General features: G+C 46.9%; 1 protein-coding gene across 1 annotated transcript in view; it reads left to right on the plus strand.

Moving 5' to 3' along the window:
* Window positions 1–9,194, plus strand: part of LOC144275010 (C-type lectin domain family 2 member D-like) — a 59,636-nt gene extending 50,442 nt beyond the window's left edge. The window contains exon 4 of the mRNA XM_077834087.1: window positions 9,044–9,194. Coding sequence (XP_077690213.1) covers window positions 9,044–9,194 — 151 coding nt within the window. The remainder of the gene's footprint in view (window positions 1–9,043) is intronic.
* The last annotated feature ends 13,281 nt before the right edge of the window (window positions 9,195–22,475 follow it).

Raw genomic sequence — 22,475 nt, forward strand, 5'->3', positions numbered from 1 at the left:
TAGTATCATCCGCAAATTTGCTGAGAGTGCAATCCACACCATCCTCCAGATCATTTATGAAGATATTGAACAAAACCGGCCCCCGGACCGACCCCTGGGGCACTCCACTTGACACCGGCTGCCAACTAGACATGGAGCCATTGATCACTACCCATTGAGCCTGACAATCTAGCCAACTTTCTACCCACCTTATAGTGCATTCATCCAGCCCGTACTTCTTTAACTTGCTGACAAGAATACCGTGGGAGACAGTGTCAAAAGCTTTGCTAAAGTCAAGATACAATACATCCACTGCTTTCCCTTCATCCACAGAACCAGTAATCTCATCATAGAAGGCGATTAGATTAGTCAGGCATGACCTTCCCTTGGTGAATCCATGGAATAAAGTCCTTATTTACTTTCTCCACACCAGTCCTGATTTTATAGACCTCTATCGTATCCCCCCTTAGTTGTCTCTTTCCCAAGCAGAAAAGTCCCAGTCTTATTAATCTCTCCTCATATGGAAGCTGTTCCATACCCCTAGTCATGTTTATTGCCATTTTCTGAAGCTTTTCCAATTCCAATATATCTTTTTTGAGATGGGGCGACCACATCTGCGCACAGTATTCAAGATGTGGGCATACCATGGATTTATATAGAGGCAATATGATATTTTGTGTCTTTTTATCTATCCCTTTCTTAATGATTCCCAACATTCTGTTTGATTTTTTTGACTGCCACTGCACATTGAGTGGATGTTTTCAGAGAACTATCCACAATGACTCCAAGAATTCTTTCTTGAGTGGTAACAGCTAATTTAGACCCCTAAAAAGTATGGCTCTGGTTTGGGAATCCCCGTCACATTCTCAGCCATGAAGACTGATGCAAAGAATTCATTTAGTTTCTCCGCAATGGCCTCATCATCCTTGAGTGCTCCTTTAGCATCTTGATTGTCCAATGGCCCCACTGGTTGTTTAGCAGGGTTCCTGCTTCGGATGTCCTTAAAAAATTTTTTGCTCTTAGTTTTTGACTCTTTGGCTGGCTGTTCTTCAAATTCTTTTTTGGCCTTTCTAATTATATTTTTACACTTCATTTGTCAGAGTTTATGCTCCTTTCTAGTCTCCTCATTAGGATTTAACTTCTATTTTTTAAAGGATGCCTTTTTGCCTTTCACTGCTTCTTTTACTTTGTTGTGTAACCACAGTGACACTTTTCTGGTTCTCTTACTATGTTTTTTAATTTGCGGTATACATTTAAGTTGAGCCTCCATTATGGTGTCTTTAAAATGTTTCCATGCAGGTTGCAGGGATTTCACTTTTGGCGCTGTACCTTTTAATTTCTGTTTCACTAACCTCCTCATTTTTGTGTAGTTCCCCTTTCTGAAATTAAATGCTATGGTGTTGTGCTGCTGTAGTGTTTTCCCCACCACAGGGATGTTAAACCTTTACTAGTGTGTCTTTAAGTGAGGTGTTTGGGAAAATCTCTGCTTGGTAAACAAAGGCTGTTGCACATCTTCCCCACATTGAGGGGGGAGAGAATTAATTAATGAGCTTGCATTGTACAGATCCTGTGCAGTGCAAGATGGTATAATTCTGGGCTCATACTCCAATAGGGGTGCAAGGCTGGGGAGCTGGGAAAATGGATGTTGTCTCCTGTTTGTCCTTGAGTGGCTTAGGTAAAGCACTGAGGTAACTCAAAAGGAGTACTTGTGGCACCTTAGAGACTAACCAGTTTATTTGAGCATGAGCTTTCGTGAGCTACAGCTCACTTCATCATTCATCTGATGAAGTGAGCTGTAGCTCACGAAAGCTCATGCTCAAATAAACTGGTTAGTCTCTAAGGTGCCACAAGTACTCCTTTTCTTTTTGCGAATACAGACTAACACGGCTGTTACTCTGAAACCTGAGGTAACTCAGTTAGGTGTGTGGCGTCACCTGCTGTCATGTTGGGTGATAACAGGGCCTGGAGGGGCTGGCTGTGTATCACCAGTAGAGTAGTGTGAGAAAGGACAACTCAGCTGAATTGTTAGGAGGCACAGCAGTTCCAACCACTCCCAGACTACACCCCGGGGAGTGACAACCTCTCACAGCGGGCAATGACCCTAACTCAGGCTGAGCAGAGGGAACCTTTTCCCTGTGCCTTCCCCAGCAATCCTCCCACCCTTTGCCCAGCCCAGTGCTGCCACGCTCTCCCTGCCAAAGTTACCGACTGGGTGTGGGAGACCTTTCCTTCTCCTGCTGCACCTCCCCCTGGCATTTTTCTGGCTCACTCAGCTTCTCTCCCTGGCAGCCAGGCCCAAATGTGGAGCAGAGGGGGCAGGACAGAGATGCTTCTCACGTTTGAGGGTGGCTACTCTGGTTTGCTGCCTTTGTGTACAGAGCCTGGCTGGGGAAGGGGTGGCTCGCCTCCTGTCTCACTGCCTGGACCTGGCTGCCAGGAAGAGGGGGCTGGTTGCAGGACCAGAACCCAGCCTAGTGGTATTGTTTTCACAAGAGCCTCCAGGGCTGTAATGTTACCAGGGGGCTCGTTCCAGCTCAGCAAACAGCAGGAGTCAGTTCCAGGAAGGGAAACACCCAGGTGCTGCTACAGGGGGGGCTTGTTTCTGAGCTCGGGAAAGTGAACCTTACCCTGTTACACTGTCCAGAGGGAGCCATGGCTGCAGGGAGCTCTGTGGAAAGTCTCCAGGATGAAGCTACTTGTCCCATCTGTCTGGAGTATTTCACAGAACCTGTCACTCTGGAGTGTGGGCACAATTTCTGCCGAGCCTGCACCAGCCAGTGCTGGGGAGAATCAGACACAGGCATCACCTGCCCTCAGTGCAGACAAGCTGTGCAACAGAGAAACCTCAGGCCAAACAGGCAGCTGGCGAATGTCCTAGAAATAGCCAAATGGCTGAGTGTCCAGGCAGCGAAGGATCAGGAGTGTGTGTGGAACGCCAGAAGGCTCTGACACTGTTCTGTGAAGAAGATCAAACCCCCATCTGTGTGGTTTGCCATCTGTCCCGGACTCACCGAGCTCACACTGTGGTCCCCATAAAGGAGGATAACCAGGAGTACAAGGTAGGGAATTGCTGTCAAGTTCAATGAGTAACAGCTTTGGATTTTTATGCCAGGTGGAAGTTGCCTGTCAGAGGTGTGACTGCATTGTTCAACTCTGTAAGGCCTTCATTGTATGGGAGATGCTATAAACAATAAATGAGACAGCTGGGTGGCAGGAAGGGCAAACAATTAAGACTTGAAAAATTTCTAATGGGGGAAAGTTTTACCTGAGAAGCAGAATCCTTTTCAAACCCAGCTCCCACTGGTGAACTAAGGGAACTCTCTATGGAACAGAAGCTGTTAAATGATTAGTGAGGTTTAAGTCACCTGCAGGCCTGTCTATGTGAGACTGTTGCCTTCAGACTGGAGAATATCAAGTTAAAAAGCTGATGTTGTCATTGCTGATTTGTATCTTAGCATTTATCATCATTGTTGTTATTTGCATCCCAGTAGCCACTACAGACCCCAGATGAGATTTGACCTTGATTTTGCTGGAACCTGCACAAAACAGTGTGAGGGACAATCCCGGCTCTGAGCAGGGATAATCTAATGTATAGGCTAATCTGAGAAGAAAAATGCAGAGTGGGATGGGAAATGGAGGGTCAGAGCGGGGAAATTAATTGCCTAAGGTCACCCAGCAGGAGAGTGACTGGGTGGGCAATAGGACCAAAGTCTCTCAAGGCCCACACCAGTGCCTGAACCATGAGACCATGCTGTTGTGGCCCTAGCAGCGATGAAGTCTGTTAGAAGGGGAAGACTCTTTGAGAAAAGTATGAATCATAGAATATTAGGGTTGGAAGGGACCTCAGGAGGTCATCTAGTCCAACCCCCTGCTCAAAGCAGGACCAATCCCCAATTTTTGCCCCATATCCCTAAATGGCCCCCTCAAGGATTGAAGTCACAACCCTGGGTTTAGCAGGCCAAAGCTCAAATCACTGAGCTATCCCTCCCTCCAAGCCAGTAAGGAGATGAAGTTTCTCCTTGGGATTCTGAATTTCCATGAGGGGTTAAACTGAGATGCACTCTCACCCCTAAAAATAAAAATCAAACCACCCAAATCATTTCTGTTGATTCAGGATAAAATCCAGCTCTATTTGAAGATTCTGAAGGAAGAGAGAGAAAATTTCCAGGGATTTAACTTGAATAGAGAGAAGAAAAGCCAGGAGTATCTGGTAGGTTCCTGTTATTAACCTGCATTGACATGGGATGTGAGGTTGGTTTGTAGGCAGATTCCCTTGTGGCCTTAGGAAATGTTGGCTTTTATCTACTACTCCGTTACCACGGATGCTCTGTGTGTATGTGTGTACTCACCTCCATACAGATGGCCTGAAAAATCCTCTTCTCCATCTTCAGATTCTAAGCTTTCATTTCTGGTAATGAATTCTTGTCCACCTTTTGTGGCTTTGATGAAAATCTAGCCAAAATGATCTGAATGTATCCAATGCACAGTTCTGTACCTGTCTGCACCTTTTGTTCAATTGATTCATTTTTTCTTTCCATACATCTGTGTCAACGTAGTTCTGTGTAGAGCTGAGTAAACAACAGGACTTTTCATTGACTGGAAATTGGGAAAAAAATGGTCAAACCAAAAATAATTTTAAAAAATTTAGCAAATCAGTGTTCCATTTTTTCTTGGGCAGAGTGTTTTCCTTCAATTTTGACCATGAAGAAGGACTTTTTGAAGCAAAAACTAATTTCAAATTGAATAATCAAAACATTTTCTTGATTTTTTAAATGATTTCTTTATTTATCTGCTTATTTATTTCTTTATTTATCCATCCAAAAAAGGTGGGTGACATTGAGAAGAATTCATTAAATATTTCAGAGTCAATGAATCTGCCTTTTCCCTCCAAAAAAGTTTAGCGCAAAAAATGTCACTCAGATCTAGTCTAGTGCTAAATCTTGCCTCCGGCAGCCTTGGATCTGCATTTTTAAAGGCCCCTGGTAACACGATATCCTAACCATGTCAGACATGAGAATATACCTTTAAGAGATATAGGGGCCAAATGGGAAGGTGTGAGAAAATCCTCTTTCTATTAATCACAGGTCACAGGCAAGTGTTAGATGTCTTAGAATGTGCAAAGAAATTCTCCCTCCTGCACACTCAGCACTCCATGAAAGGACCCCAGGCTCCATTCACATCCCAAACAAGCCCTTTCCCTATTTTCTTACAGAAACAGACAGAAACAGAGAGGCAGAAGATTTTATCTGAATTTCAGAAACTGTGGCAGTTCCTGGAGGAAAAAGAGCGACTCCTGCTGGCCGAGCTGGAAAAACAGGACAAGGAGATTGTGAAGATACAGAATGAAAATGTTACTAAACTCTCTGAGGAGATTTCCCATCTCAGTGAGCTGATCAGTGAGATGGAGGGGAAGTATCTGAAGCCAGTAAGCAAATTCCTGCAGGTGAGACAGAGTAAGAAATACCCCAGATCCCACCACAGGGACAGGACCATTCCCAAATTGTGGGCACTGGAGTCCAGCTGTCAGTGAATTCCTGAAATGTGCATTACAATTTTTCTATGACGAATTAGAGATATATAGATATGAGAGATGGAAAAGCCCCATTAGCTGAGATAATCCATGGTTCTGGGGCTAGACCAGAGCTTCTTTTTTCAAGATTTGCAAAATCCCTTCCCTGCAATCCTCAGTGTGTTTCAAGTGGGTCTCAGATTATTTTTCTCTTTTTCCCCTCTAGGATGTCAGAAGTACCTTGAGCAGGTACATGGCTCTTTCTCACTCCCACACACACTTCACATGCTGGGAAAGGACTTGGAAGCCATGTTAACCCCGCTTCTCTCCAGGGCTACATGGAAAAATGTGTGGGGCAGGTTCACATTTTGGATACAAATCTCTTTAATGAATTTAATCCTGATGTTCTCACTGTCTTTCTGTCTGGAATAGCTCACAACTGTGAATGCCAAATTCAGGTCAGATGCCAGAAAACAGGGCAGACACCCTAAACTGGTGGTATATTCTATAATTAGATTTCACCAAACCAGTAACGAACATGCACTCCTGGATCTCTGTATCAGTCTTACCATGGAGTCAAAGACAGTCCCCTTAGGATCTCCAGCCCTTCTTGGCACCCAGACAAACTGGGCTTTGTGATATTGGTCACTATACCAAATATCACATCACATTAGGTTACTCCCAACCACAAACGGTCAGTTACTTACCCTGGTCAAATTTGTACTCTGGATCTCACCAAAGACAAAGCTGAAGTAAATTCACTAGTAAACTAAAGATTTATTAGCTAAGAAAAAGAACTGAGACTTATTGAGAGGTTTAAGCAGGTAAAATACATTAACAGGTGAGTCAAAGTTTATAATTCCAAGATGATAGCAGAGATGTAGTAGTCTGCTAGTTTTCCAAAAGTCTCTCAGGGATACCCAAAATCACTTTGGGGACCTCCTTCCACTCACTCAGTATTCTACCCTCTTCGAATCTAAAACAGTTCAGAGATACAGGATCATTCCCTGGAATCAGTATTTACGGCTTCTTTCCACAAAAAGCAATCATCCAAGTGTTTTCATCACAGCATGCATTTTTCCTTTGTTGACTAAATGCAGACTGAGCCTGAAGATTTCCATTGTCGAATGCAATGACCCATGCTTTGAAGTCAGCATGCTTCTTCATTTCCTGTTCCAAGGCTCCAATCCTGTCTGATGGGCAATTAAATCACAGAGATATTACATTATGTATGTCCCTGTACTTAATTGACCCTAGATCAAAAGTGTGTGTTAGCATCAAGATGAGAATTTACTTGATGTGTAAAGTTCATGAGAACTAATGGATTGTTACATGCTATTACCTAACAGTATGCATTATGTATGAGATAGCAGAAAACAGGTTACAGATGAGAAGACAATATCATTCACATTTCCTTTGAACTAGATTAATACTCAAATGAATTAGTACACTTAACATTTCTTTGATATTCACACAGAAGTGAATTGGCCTATGGCTTTGACCTGAGCTGGCCTGGTGGTGTCACACTGACCTTTTTTAGATAAGACTCTGGAATTATCCATTCAGGGGGAAAGATTAACCTAAAGTATTTCTTAGAGATGTCACACAAACAACAGCCCCCCAACAGTTAAAAACACAGAACATAGGGAATACTTATAGGATGGGGGACTCTAATGTGGGAAGCAGTTACTCTGAAAAAGATTTGTGGATCATGGTGGATAATCAGCTGAACATGAGCGCCCAGTGTAATGCTGTGGCTAATTGGGCTAATCTTATCCTTAGCTGTCTAAACAAAGGAACATCAAGCAAGAGTAAGCAGGTTATATTACCTTTGTATTTAGCATTGGTGCAACCACTACTGGAATACTGTGTCCAGTTCTGGTGTACTCAATTCACGAAGGGTGTTGATAAACTGGAAAGGGTTCAGAGAAGAGCCATGAGAATGATTAAAAGATTGGAAAACATACCTTATGGTGAGAGACTTGAGCAGCTCAATCTATTTAACTCAAAGAGAAAGTGAAGGGGTCACACCTTATCACGCAAGAGAATGTGATCTACCTACCTGATCACACAAAAGAATGTGCTTAAGGAGCTGATAAGCCTACCTATAGTATATAGGAAAAGCATCTGCAATATCTTGGGAGACTAATCTGAGAGACATACAGTCACATTCCAGGGTGCAGTCCAGACCAGAGAAGGGTTGTGTCACTGCCTGCCCTGCAGCCTTGGGTCCCTCACAATGCTTTGCTGTTGTAGCTCCCCCACTGGGCTGCTCTCAACTAGCCTACCAGCATGCAGGACACACCCTGAGTGTTTCTATGTTGCTTCAGCCCTGGTCTAGTATCTCTGACCCCAACAGCCTCTCAGTAACATGCCAGCCACACTCCGGCTTCCACCAGCCTTGGTTACTACTTGCAGGGTGATCCTACCATATTCCCAGTCCTGAATTTTCCCCAAAACATGTGCTCTGCAATGTCCAACCCTCTCCTGAACAGTTCAGATATTAAGGTTCATTGCTCTTGTACAAAGTAATTATTCAACAATTTGCTACTTTAACTGGAGTTGCCAAACAGTTCAGTTTAAACACAGCACTGGATTGGTCTAGATTAAAAAACAAACAAACTAACTAACAAAACAAAAGAAGATAGGATTTAAATTAACTCACAGATAAGAGAGAAAATTAGAAGTGGTTTTAAGCAAATAGAAGTAAAAACATGCATCTAGAAGTCTAAAACAATCTAGCAAGTTTTGGTTCAAGGTTTTGTTCAAGAGGGACTTTCTCAGTTACAGTCTTCCAGGCAAGATTATGACTGTCCCTTTCCTTGGTCAGGATCTCTCCCAGAGGCCCAAAGATGTGTTGTTTTAGGTGAAAGAGAGACTGTGTGGGGTTTTCTGCCCCCCTCTTTTATGTGCAGTGTTGTTGTAGCCCAGGATATTAGAGAGACAAGGTGGATGCATGGACTTGTATTGGTGAGCGAGACAAGCTTTCAACCTTACATAGAGCTGTTCTTCAGCTTAAAAGCTTGACTCTCTCATGAACAGAAGTTGGTCCAATAAAAGATACTACCTCATCCACCTTGTCTCTCTCTCTTTTATAGTCCACGTGAACCTTTGAAATGAATAGGTACCTTGATGAAGAAAAGAAATTTGACAGTAAAGGGCTCTTTAGTTTAGCAGACAAAGGAATATGAAGATACAATGACTGGAAGTTGAAGCTGGGTAAATTCAAAAAACATAAGGCTCGTATTTTTAACAGTGAGGATAATTTACCCATGGAACACCTTACAAAGGTTTGTTGTGGATTCTTCATCACCAGAAATTTTAAAATCAAAATTGGATTTTTTTTTTTTTTGGAAATATATGCCCTAGTTCAACCGCAGCTGCCCCGCTGCCCCCTTTCAAGCTGGGGCCTGTGGCAGGTGCAGGAAGGAGAATCATGAGGGGCTGTGAGTGCAGCAGTTCCCTGCACTGTGCGAGAGCGTCTCTCCCTGCCTGTGACTGATGGGAAATGTCCAACTCCTACCTGACACCAGCTCCCTGGCTTCTGTCTTGCAGGTTTGTGATAAGAGGAGGAGGAGACTGCGCGTATCTGAACGATCTGAGTGCGGTCAGCAGCTTGCGATGCACCAGTGAGAGACACTGGATCTGCACCAAACCCGATGCATTTACACAGGCACAGGAGGCTGCCGTGGCAGGGGGCTCGTAAGAAGAGTACTGTGGAATTAGTCCCGGAAAAGCCAGACTGATCTCTTTACAAGATCACATCTGAGCAATTCCAGAATATTGGGGAATGCTCTGCGCATGACTGGGCAGAGCACTGTGGATGCAGGTGAAAACCAGAGATGCTATTTGCACATCTTGTCCCCCAACCCATGCCATCTCTTTTTCCGCCAGTGGAATAGCTCAAATCCAGCCTTTCCAAACTACCTCAGCTGGACAGGAACTCTGCCTAACTGAGCCAAGGCACCAGCCTCCACTTGCACTGCCCTGACATTCCCCCACAGATCAGGCTGGCTCACCTGTGTGTTAACATAGGTATTAGCGTTATAAGACTGTGTTCAGCCTTTATTGAATGCTTGTGAGCTGCTGCAGCATTAATCTAATTTCTTCTGACCTCTGTATCCCACATTGTAAGGTAATGTTGGAGAGTTTGTTTTGGGAGCCTCTGTGACTGTGTAAATCACCAGACAGGAGAGTGAATTAAGGCATTAAGGAGTATGAAGTGCTGATCATCAGCAGCTCAGAGCAAAAGGGAGGAGGTGGGATACAAGAAGGAACTGAATCTAGCTCGTTGATGCTGGGGGGCAAGGTTTTCTAGGCATAAGCAAGAGTTCCCCAGCTGCTTAGCCTGGGTTAGCCCTAAAGGACAGAGTTTATAATGGATCAGTGATACACAGACTGCAGCTCATGAGCTGCAAGTGAGTCTTTAATGTGTCTCCTGCCGCTCTTTGTAGCACATGATATCAAAACACTGTGATTTCATTGTTAACCAGTCAGGATGCTTTTACTATGTTATTAGCCACTAAGTTATTTGCTGCGAGCATTTGTATAAAAAACTAAATATTTCCCCTGCCCTTCTGTTTAAATAGGAGAAGTACTATAGTAAATGAAACAATGAATTCACGCTACTGTGGCTCTTTTGGGTAAGGCTGATCACTAATTTCGCTCCTGAACCACTGAGGTCGGAGCACCACTGCTATAGATGCTTCTGTTACCTTTTTGAAACTTTGTAGCTTAGTTGTGTAGATATGTTCACCCGCTTTAGCCTTGTAAATAAATCTTATTTCCTTTTTAATAAATTATCATAGAATAAGACTGGCTACATGCGCTGTCTTTGGTGTGACATCTAAGGTGCAGTTCACCTGGGGTGCCTGGACCTGTGGGACTGGGAGTAACCTGAATACTGTCGTGATTCTGAGTGCAAGAGACCATCTGTCTCACAAAGGCAGGCTCACCTGTGTTGCGAGACACATCGGAGTACCCAAGGGGACTGCATGGCTAGGCTGTTACGATGTCGGAGGAGATTACCCTGCATGTTTGGTTGGTGAAATCTATGTCTAGAATTCTCAACCAGTTTGGATTTGTGTCCTGGTTCCCAGCAGTCTGCCCTGAGGTTGATGCGCACTCTCTCAAGACACTGCAGACAGCACTACTGCACGGCCTTGGCTCCAGTTCCCTCCTTCCAGGAGAGAGGAGCTGAGCCTGCCCAGAGATGCAGTTTGGGGGAAAGACGTATGTGACCCAGGGACCCCTTGGTGCCAACTGGCAGGCAGCACAGAAGGTTTTACAGGAATCTCCTGGGTCTGATCTTTACATCAGTCATTTTAAACCTTTCCAGATGACTGTACCTCTTTCAGGAGTCTGATTTGTCACCTCACTTAAAAAGTGAAATTCCAGTTAAAAACTACTCTCTTACAAAAGCAGACATAAAAAATACAGAAGCATCACAGCCACTATTACTGAAAAAAGAAAAGGAGGACTTGTGGCACCTTAGAGACTAACCAAATATTATTTGAGCATAAGCTTTCGTGGGCTACAGCTCACTTCATCGGATGCATAAAAGTGGAAAATGCAGTGAGGATGTTTTTATACACACAGATCATGAAAAAATGGGTGTTTATCACTTCAAAAGGTTTTCTCTCCCCCAACCCCACTCTCCTGCTGGTAATAGCTTATCTAAAGTGATCACTCTCCTTACAATGTGTATGATAATCAAGGTGGGCCATTTCCAGCACAAATCCAGGGTTTAACAAGAACGTCTGAGGACCAGAGGTGAGGGGTGGGAACAGAGAAAACCTTTTGAAGTGATAAACACCCATTTTTTCATGATCTGTGTGTATAAAAACATCCTCACTGCATTTTCCACTTTTATGCATCCGATGAAGTGAGCTGTAGCCCACGAAAGCTTATGCTCAAATAATATTTGGTTAGTCTCTAAGGTGCCACAAGTCCTCCTTTTCTTTTTGCGAATACAGGCTAACACGGCTGCTACTCTGAAACCTGTCATTATTACTGAAAAATGGCTGACGTTCTCATTGTTACCATATAATAAAATAAATCAATGGAAATAAAAATCTTGTACTTCCATTTCAGTGTATAGGATATAGAGCAGTGTAAACAAGTCACTATCTGAAATTTTAGTTTGTACTGACTTCGCTAGTGCTTTTTATGTAGCCTGTTTTAAAACTAGGTAAATATCTGGATGAGTTGATGTATCCCCTGGAAGACCTCTGCATATCGCCAGAAGTACATGTACCCTGGTTGAGAACCAGTGGTCTACAGAATAGTTCACCAAAGGGGGCATGTGAGGTCTGTATCAAGGGCCAGTAGCCCAATGGTCACCATAATCGGAGAAAGACCTTTGTACAGATACTATGTAAGGAGCTGTGTCTTTAGACTGACAATGATGCCCTTAAGGTCTTGGAGTTAAAGCAGGTCATGGGAGGTGATGTACCTCAGATCCTCCTTTCAGACAGGAGGCAACTGAGGTTCCCTCCCTGTCTGGCCATCTGTGTATTGTGTGCCTGATGTTGGATGTCTCTTTGCGCACTGAGCCAGGTGCAAAATTAGATTGCAAAATCCACAAAAAAGGGAAATCTACAGGAAGAAACTAACAGCAGGGGGCTGTGTGTGTGTGTCCATCTGTGGTGTTTAAGCATAAAGACAAAGGATCGGTCTGATCTCTCTCGGTGTGCAGAGACATACTGGATCCTTGCCCTTGGAGACAAACTGACAGTATGCATGTCTCATGAAAGAAGGGTCCGAGCCTGCCTGGCTGTGAAGTGCTGCAAGGATTTCGGGTGAGCTGTACTTGGTTAGACAGGAGAATATCTTGTTAGTTCAGTCTCGGCTCTAGAACGTATGTTGTGACTTTGATATATGTAACCATTTGTTTCCAACACTTTCACTTGACTCTTGGCTTTGTTGAACTGAGGCGTGATTTCGCTGTGAGCCTATGGCAGTGCTGTGTGTTAAGTGGAGCAGTGATCTGAGCTGGACCTGGTAAGCTGGGGCAGAGGATGTTAACTGTTCCTTTGGAAATAGTGAATCTGTGAATCCTGCCAATGCCCAGGGGACCAGGGACTAGACGCTCCAGACTGATGCTCAGAGGGCTTGAGGGCAGAGTGGGCCTATTGCTACCCTGCAGTTGACTGCAGGCCCAGCAGCGAGTGTGTGTGGCCAGTGGAGTTGGGGAGCTGACCCCTGGCAGGCACAGACAAGGCTCCCTCAGGCAAAGGGCAGGTGGTGGCGAGGTGCCTCCCAGCCCTGGGTACCCTGGGAAACATTGCAGGGTATTAACTTGCTGCAGGTTTGGGGCAGTTAGAAATTACACCCCAAGGCTCCAGCCCAGTGAGAAGGACCGAGGAGAGGAACTGTGACTGCGAGGGGCACCTGAGTCCCAGCACCGCCCAGAGTTCTGCTCTGCCTAAAGCCCCAGTCCCGCCCCGTGAGTAGGGCTTTACCAAATTCATGACCATGAAAAATGCATCTCAGCCTGTGAAATCTGGTCTCCCCTGTGAAATCTGGCTGCGGGAGGAGGGGGGGTATATGTCACAGAACTGCCACCCTTACGTCTACGCTGCCTTCAGAGCTGGGCGGCCAGAGAGCAGCAGCAGCTGGTCTGGTGCCCAGCTCTGAAGGCAGCACTGCTGCCAGCAACAGTGCAGAAGTGAGGGTGGCATGGTGGGGGGAGGGGCCAACCTTATGGGTGGGGTGATGCGGGCAACTGCCCCGAGCGCGGTGGTCAGGAGGGAACCCCACCAACCGCCAGCTCCAGGCCCTTTTAACCTCTGAGTGCTGGACCCTGGAATGGGGGAGGGGCAGGGCTGGGAGCGTCCCGGGCAGGGGCTCCTACCGTGTGCCAGGCTCTAGCTGCAAGTTCGGGCTGGGCTGGGGAGGAACAGGACCTCGTCCCCTGCATGGGCTGCTCCCAGGGCCAGATCAGAGCCACCGCCAGGAACCTCCCCCAGCAGCAGAAAGCTCCATGGCTGCCGGCCGGGAGCCCAGCTCTGAAGGTAGCACCACTGCCAGGAGCAGTGCCGAAGTCAGGGTCGCAATACCGTGACACCCCTCCCCCAATAGCCTTGAGACCCCCCCATGACCCTCTTCTGGGATGGGATCCACACAGTTACAACAGGGTGACATTTCAGATTGAAATAGCTAAAACATTGTGTAGAGAGTTGTCACTTTGGATGGGCTATTACCAGCAGGAGAGTGAGTTTGTGTGTGGGGGGGTGGAGGGTGAAATGTTGTCACTTTGGATGGGCTATTACCAGCAGGAGAGTGAGTTTGTGTGTGGGGGGGGTGGAGGGTGAGAAAACCTGGATTTGTGCTGGAAATGGCCCAACTTGATTATCACTTTAGATAAGCTATTACCAGCAGGACAGTGGGGTGGGAGGAGGTATTGTTTTATGATCTCTGTGTGTATATAAAGTCTGCTGCAGTTTCCACGGTATGCATCTGATGAAGTGAGCTGTAGCTCACGAAAGCTCATGCTCAAATAAATTGGTTAGTCTCTAAGGTGCCACAAGTACTCCGTTCCTTTTGCACAGAGCCTCAGCTCTTTGGAACCTCTGCAAATGCTTTAGCCACGTGTGGAACTAGCTGTCACCTGCAGCCCCCAACTAAAACCTCTCCAACGCATTATCAAGGATCTACAACCTATCCTGAAGGACGACCCATCACTCTCACAAAGCTTGGGACACAGGCCAGTCCTTGCCTTTAGACAGCCCCCCACCTGAAGCAAATACTCACCAGCAACCACATACCACACAACAGAACCACTAACTGAGGAATCTATCCTTGCAACAAAGCCCGTTGCCAACTGTGCCCACATGTCTATTCAGGGGACACCATCACAGGGCCTAATCACATCAGCCACACTATCAGAGGCTCGTTCACCTGCACATCTACCAATGTGATCTATGCCATCGTGTGCCAACAATGGCCCTCTGCCATGTACATTGGTCAAACTGGACAGTCTCTATGTAAAAGAATAAATGGACACAAATCAGATGTCAAGAATTATAACATTCATAAACCAGTCGGAGAACACTTCAATCGCTCTGGTCACACGATTACAGACATGAAAGTTGTGATATTACAAAAGAAAAACTTCAGAAACAGACTTCAACAAGAGACTGCTGAATTGGAATTCATTTGCAAATTGGATACAATTAACTTAGGCTTGAATAGAGACTGGGAGTGGTTGAGTCATTATGCAAAGTAACCTATTTCCCCTTGTTTATTCCTTCCCCCGCCCCCCACTGTTCCTCAGATGTTCTTGTTAAACCCTGGATTTATGCTGGAAATGGCCCTGCTTGATTATCATACACATTGTTAGGAGAGTGATCACTTTAGATAAGCTATTACCAGCAGGAGAGTGGAGTGGGAGGAGAGAAAACCTTTTGAAGTGATAAACACCCATTTTTTCATGGTCTGTGTGTATAAAAACATCTTCACTATATTTTCCACTTTATGCATCTGATGAAGTGAGCTGTAGCTCACGAAAGCTTATGCTCAAATAAATTGGTTAGTCTCTGAGGTGCCACAAGTCCTCCTTTTCTTTTTGCGAATACAGACTAGCATGGCTGCTACTCTGAAACCTGACTACACAGAGTGCTGTCAGTTGCACAAAGATAAAATGGAGATATGTTGTGTGTGTTTAACTTCTTTCAATCAGTGGGCTCTTAAATGTTGCAAATAATTTCTAGCTCAACCAGAAGTTAGGGGCTTGAGATAGGAGTCTCCCAGGCATTGTCTTCACTGCAAAAGTGGGTTTACACGGAGATAGCTAACTTGATGTAAAATCCTAGTGGAGACAAGGCACAGGTGGCTTTAACCTCTGTGTCACTTGCCCAGGCAAATTCCAGGCTGAGCATATAGCATTCCTGGACTAGCTACATCAAAGTAAAAGACACCTCTCCCTCACCTCTACTAGTACTATACATTGAGTTAGCCAGCTGAGTGTAAACACATACGTTCTGAGCTGGGAGGTTGATTTTTTTTTGTTTTGTTTTGCTGCTTTTTGGTGGTGGTGGGGAGGGCACTGAAGCCATAATAGTGACATTCTCTAGCCTGTGTTATTTGTATTACTGTAGCACATAGGAGCCCCAGTCATGGATCAAGACCCCATTGTGCTAGGTGCTGTACAAAACAGTACAAAAGACAGTCCCTGCGCCAAAGAGTTGACAATCTAAGTATAAGACAAGAGACAGATGGAGACAGACAGACAGGGGAGCGCAAGGAAATAATGAGACTGTATCGGTCGGTATGATAGGCAGTGGTCTCAGCACCTCAGGAGACAGGCTGTTGAATTTTTGGTAGACACCAGGGCAAAGAAGAGCTTTGATTTGGGAATTGGAGATGGATAATGAGGTAGGTTTGAAAATGTTGAAGGGGCTCTCCTCCCGAGCATGTAGGGCATGTGGCAGAAAGCATGAAGGTGGTTGTCTGAAAATTTAACAAGTGGGTGTTGCTGGCAGCATGGACCAATTGGAGGTGGGAGTCAACCCCTTGGTAGAGTGAATGGGAGATGTCAGGCTGGGAGAGGACAGTATGGGAAGGGCCTTGAAAGCGAAGACAAGCAGCTTCTGTTTGATGCAATAGAGAAGGGGGAGCCAGTGGAGGGATGCAAAGAGGGGTGACATGGTGAAAGCAGTGGACTAGGAGAATGATCTTTGCAGCTTGCAGCAATATTCTGAATGGATATGAGCTGGGGAAGAGGGAAAAGAGAAGCATGTGGCGGTAACTGAGATGTGATGTGATCAGAGCCTTGATGGGAATTTTAGCTGTGTGGATGGAGAGGAAAGGCTGTATCTTAGAGATGTTATGCAGGAAAACTCCACAAGACTTAAGCACAGCCCTGGATGTGAGGACCTAGAGCAGAGGTGGGCAAACTACAGCCCGCGGGCCACATCCGGCCTGCGGGACTGTCCTGCCCGGCCCCTGAGCTCCCGGCAGGGGAGGCTAGCCCCCGGTCCCTCCCCTGCTGTCCCCCCGCCCCTGCAGCCTCAGCTCACTGCGCCGTCGGCGCTCTGGCCCGCTGCTCCTACCGGGCTGCGAGGTGGCGGGGCTGCGAGCTCCTGCTGCTCTGAGCAGCGTGGTAAGCGGGTGGGGGTGGGGGGGGTTGGATAAGGGGCAGTCAGGGGACAGGGGGCAGTTGGATGGGGTGGAGGTTCTGGGGGGGGCGGTCAGGAGATGAGGAACAGGGGGGTTGGATCGGTGTGGGATTCCCGGGGGTGGGGGCTGTCAGGGAGCAGGGGTGTGGATAGGGGTTGGGGCACTCAGGGGACAGTGGTTGGATACAATATGGGGTCCCAGAGGGGGCGGTTAGGGATGGGGTCAGTCAGGGGGCGGGAAGTGGGAGGGGGTGGATAGGGGGTGGGGGTCAGACTGATCTTTGAAAACAGCGTGAGAAACCTCAAACCCTGTAACTGCCATTTCTGGGTGGGATCTGGGGTCCCGCCCACCTCAGGGCCAGGGGGCACAGGAGGAGGAGGAGGGGAGGGTGGCGTGGCGTTGATAGCCATGGAAACAGAGTATTAGGGAAGGTTTCTGGCTGTAACAACCGTAACACAAAATGTCCACTGGAAACCAAAGGACAGCACATTGTTCATCACAGAGAGCAGGGTTCCCCTTGAAAGCCTCCTATCCCCACACCCAGAGAACGGGCTGCATGCAGAGCAGACTCAGGAGAGGGGTTGGGGAGAACACGTGGGGCGGGAGGGGAGAGATTGAAATTGAGGTGAGGAAAGGAAGGAGGGAGGATTGAGAAAAGGGGGAACAGGAGAAACGCAGGAAGGGGACGGGGGAGAGAAAGAACTAGGGTAGAAGCAGGAACTGGAGAAGGAAAGAGAGAGAAGAGAGGAGGGAGAAGAAGAAAAACCCGAAAAAATCAGGGAGGGAAGGTGGGAGCAGCCCCCAGCGACTGCGATAAAGAAAACCCAGAGCTGGGAATGAAACCCGCAGTCACGGCCCCTGGAATCAAAGTGCACCTCTGAGAGGTGAACCACTGAGGGGGGTTGGGGGGTCAGATTGCACCCTTCAGCATGGCCCCCCTCCATGCACCATGTAACCTAAACCAGCTCCCCACATCTGCCTGGAATCAGGGAGGTGTTTGCTGCTAGCCAGAGACGCCCAGGTGGGATATGTGAGCCGTGGCTCCAAGGCTCCCTGGCTGGCCACCAACCAGTTGTTCCAGCAGCCCCGGGGCTGGATCGGCTAGCAGGAGGCGCTCGGGGGAGGGGCGGAGAGGAGCAAGTGCAGGCGGGGGAGGGGCCTTGGGGGAGGGGATGGAGAGGAGTGAGTGGCGGCCATGCGGGCGGGACCTCGGGGGAAGGGGGCAGGAAGAGGTGGAGCGAGGACGGGGCCTCGGGGTGGAGCACCCACCAGGAGAAACAAAAGTCTGCACATGTGACGGGCCGGGCCTCCTCTTCGACCACACAGCCTCGTGCCTGTGTCACACTCTGTGCTCCCCCCTCCGGGGGACCTGCAGGCCGCTGGTCAGCCACTTCCCTTAGTGGCTACTGCAGCATATTGTCTGGCCATTTTCTCATGGCCCCAGCATCCTCTTTGCCCTCGCCTCAGGGCTTCAGCCTGCAAGCCCCAGCAGCCTCTCTCGCTCCCCCATTCCCCGTACACTGCCCCCTAGGTCAAGTGGCTGCAACGCGGCTGTTAGCCCATCCTGGGTCTTTGTCCCAGCCCTGCCACCAGCCAGCCATGGGCCCTGCATAATCCAGCAGGTTTTGGTCATTGCCTGACTGCTGCGTATGATCTGCAAGCTCTGGTCCTCTTTGGCCCCTGGCAACCAGCAAGCAAGAAGTGGCCATGAGCCAGGAGGCTCCTATCATGGCTCTAAATCACGTGCTTGACCCCCTGGGTCCTTTACTGCCGTGGCAGGTTATTTAGACACTGCAATGGCCCATACTGTCTGTTCCCTGCTGCACATGTAGGAGGGGTGAACTAAAGGGCTCTGTCCCCTGAAGGGATTTGGCGCGCTTTGTGCTAATCTGATCAGTGTCATTACAAATGTCCCGCCACGCCGGTCAAGTTTCATTCATTTCAACAGCGGATGTAGTCAAGGCTCTTGGTGCCTTGTCCAATCCAGGATCAGTATGCTAATATAGTATATGGCCACGCCCCTGTGTGTATTGCAGTCCCCTTGCAGCTGGCTTTTTCCCCGGGTTTTTCCTTCCACTAGCAATGGGAGAAGACATGATGTGTGTGAAGGGGGGAGTTCGGGCTCCCCCCTCAGCTAAAGCACAGAGAGGGCGAGATGGAGCAGGGACCTGACCTGCAAGGAGTGCTGCAGCCATGAAGTCCCTGGACGAGGGAAGCTGTGATCTTCCTACGTAGCAGTGGCTTGTGACACTGACTCCCAACCCCTGCTCTGCAAAGAGGGACACGGGCTTGGTTGGAGATCAGAGGTTATTTGGGAGACCCTGATATTGCAGCAGCCCTATTGTTGTTTTTACAGCCCCCAAAGGTGGGCTAAAGGGCCTCCCAGGACACATGAATGATGTACTATTATTTGCAGATTTAATAATTTTATTAAGATGATGCTGAAATAAAAAGAAAACGGTACAAAGTTTAAGCATAGAAGTTTCTGGTTACCACGGAATAAGGTACAGATTACCAAGGGGTGTGAAATTCGGTTTAGGAACAGATGGCGTAAGGAATACATAATCTGCAATCTCCCCGATTGGGGGTAAAAGTTTAACGGGTCAAAGTACAGACATTGAGATATGGGGTCATGTTGTTCATATAATGGCTATATTCAGGTGTGGAGTATAATGAGTGGATACAATGATGAGGATGGCTTTACATTCATTTGGTGGGATTTAATGTTCAGTGATTTATGGCTCCCAGCAGAACAGAATCCCATTGTGCTCGGTGCTGTATCTGTATGTAGTAAGAGACTGTCTCTGCCCTGAAGAGCTGTGCTAGGTGCTGTAGAGACACTTAGTTAGAACTGCATGGTCTCTACCCTGAAGCTGGTATGATCCAGTTTCACATGTGGCACCAGGAAAGGGATGAACAAAATATCTGAAAGGAGGATAGGTGTGTTACTGCCTCAGTTTCCATAGATACAGGTTTTTTAGGTCTACTTCTGAGTCCCCAGCTTGCCTAATCCCTATGGTATATCACAGCCCCAGTGCATGAAATGCAGCCACCTCTGGGTTGGGGCAGCTGGCAATAGCCATGCATCAAGGTTGCCCAGGGATTGCTTACCAAGTACTGAAATATAACTGCCTCTGGGGTTTGGGTGCAGCAGCTGGTTGACAGCCATATAGTAACAATGCACAGCAATCGCTCGTCCAGTGCTGAAATGCAGCCATCTCTGGGGTGGGACTCATCAAATGTTTAAATGTATATCAACGTTTTTTGCAAAAAATTTTAGTTGCACTTTTTCCTCTTAGAACAAACTCAGGTTTTGGGTCAAAGGGGGTGGAGGCATGGAAGAGAGCATGTAGTGAACAAGAGATTGATTTTAAAAGTGTCAGAACAATATTGTGAAACCAGGAAATTCCTACAGTCTTGACAATCTTTCCTGAAAAACCCTTGCATTCCAAAAATAGTCACTTTTCTACAGACAATCCTTCCTTTGGAAAAGATTTTCAACCGTGTCTAGAAATCGCTCCCAGGTCAGTGTCTCTCTGAGTGTGGGGTGCACTCATTTGCCCTCCCCTTCCCTTGGGGATGTGTATGAAGCACTAGTTAGAGGGGTACAGAAAATCATAGAATCATAGAATCATAGAATATCAGGGTTGGAAGGGACCCCTGAAGGTCATCTAGTCCAACCCCCTGCTCGAAGCAGGACCAATTCCCAGTTAAATCATCCTAGCCAGGGCTTTGTCAAGCCTGACCTTAAAAACCTCTAACGAAGGAGATTCCACCACCTCCCTAGGTAACGCATTCCAGTGTTTCACCACCCTCTTAGTGAAAAAGTTTTTCCTAATATCCAATCTAAACCTCCCCCACTGCAACTTGAGACCATTACTCCTCGTTCTGTCATCTGCTACCATTGAGAACAGTCTAGAGCCATCCTCTTTGGAACCCCCTTTCAGGTAGTTGAAAGCAGCTATCAAATCCCCCCTCATTCTTCTCTTCTGCAGGCTAAACAATCCCAGCTCCCTCAGCCTCTCCTCATAAGTCATGTGTTCTAGACCCCTAATCATTTTTGTTGCCCTTCGCTGGACTCTCTCCAATTTATCCACATCCTTCTTGTAGTGTGGGGCCCAAAACTGGACACAGTACTCCAGATGAGGCCTCACCAATGTCGAATAGAGGGGAACGATCACGTCCCTCGATCTGCTCGCTATGCCCCTACTTATACATCCCAAAATGCCATTGGCCTTCTTGGCAACAAGGGCACACTGCTGACTCATATCCAGCTTCTCGTCCACTGTCACCCCTAGGTCCTTTTCCGCAGAACTGCTGCCTAGCCATTCGGTCCCTAGTCTGTAGCGGTGCATTGGATTCTTCCGTCCTAAGTGCAGGACCCTGCACTTATCCTTATTGAACCTCATCAGATTTCTTTTGGCCCAATCCTCCAATTTGTCTAGGTCCTTCTGTATCCTATCCCTCCCCTCCAGCATATCTACCACTCCTCCCAGTTTAGTATCATCCGCATAAATGTATAAATAAAGATGATTAGGTCTTGACGAATACACATGTGGAGGGTGTGTGGGGGGAGAGACATGACTGATTGTATTGTCCTGAAGCAGTGCACAGCTTCCAAAGATTTGGTGAATACTTCTCTGGGGGAAGCAGTGAAACTGACTACACAGAGTGCTGTCAAAAGAAAAAGAGTACTTGTGGCACCTTAAAGACTAACCAATTTATATGAGCATAAGCTTTCGTGAGCTACAGCTCACTTCATCGGATGCATTCAGTGGAAAATACAGTGGGGAGATTTATATACACACAGAACATGAAACAATGGGTGTTACCATACACACTGTAAGGAGAGTGATCACTTAAGATGAGCTATTACCAGAAAAAAATGGGGGGGGGGGAGAAAACCTTTTGTAGTGATAATCAAGGTGAGCCATTTTCAGCAGTTTACAAGAACATCTGAGGAACAGTGGGGGTGGGGGGAGAATAAACATGGGGAAATAGTTTCACTTTGTGTAATTACCCATCCACTCCCAGTCTCTATTCAAGCCTAAGTTAATTGTATCCAATTTGCAAATGAATTCCAATTCAGCAGTCTCTCCTTGAAGTCTGTTTCTGAAGTTTTTTGTTGTTGAAGAATTGCCACTTTTAGGTCTGAGTTCGAGTGACCAGAGAGATTGAAGTGTTCTCCGACTGGTTTTTGAATGTTATAATTCTTGACGTCTGATTTGTGTCCATTTATTCTTTTACGTAGAGACTGTCCAGTTTGACCAATGTACATGGCAGAGGGCCATTGCTTGCACATGATGGCATATACCATATTGGTAAATGTGCAGGTGAACGAGCCTCTGATAGTGTGGCTGATTTTATTAGGCGCTATGATGGTGTCCCCTGAATGGATATGTGGACACAGTTGGCAACAGGCTTTGTTGCAAGGATAGGTTCCTGGGTCAGTGGTTCTGTGGTGTGGTGTGTGGTTGCTGGTGAGTATTTGCTTCAGGTTGGGGGGCTGTCTGTAAGCAAGGACTGGCCTGTCTCCCAAGATCTGTGAAAGCGATGGGTCGTCCTTCAGGATAGGTTGTAGATCCCTGATGATGCACTGGAGAGGTTTTAGTTGGGGGCTGAATGTGATGGCTAGCGGCGTTCTGTTATTTTCTTTGTTGGGCCTGTCCTGTAGTAGGTGGCTTCTGGGTACTCTTCTGGCTCTGTCAATCTGTTTCTTCACTTCAGCAGGTGGGTATTGTAGTTGTAAGAATGCTTGATAGAGCTCTTGTAGGTGTTTGTCTCTGTCTGAGGGGTTGGAGCAAATGTGGTTGTATTGTAGAGCTTGGCTGTAGACAATGGATCGTGTGCTGTGGTCTGGGTGAAA

Source organism: Eretmochelys imbricata, chromosome 14 (genome assembly GCF_965152235.1).
Source record: "Eretmochelys imbricata isolate rEreImb1 chromosome 14, rEreImb1.hap1, whole genome shotgun sequence".
NCBI classification, from domain to species: Eukaryota; Metazoa; Chordata; order Testudines; family Cheloniidae; genus Eretmochelys; species Eretmochelys imbricata.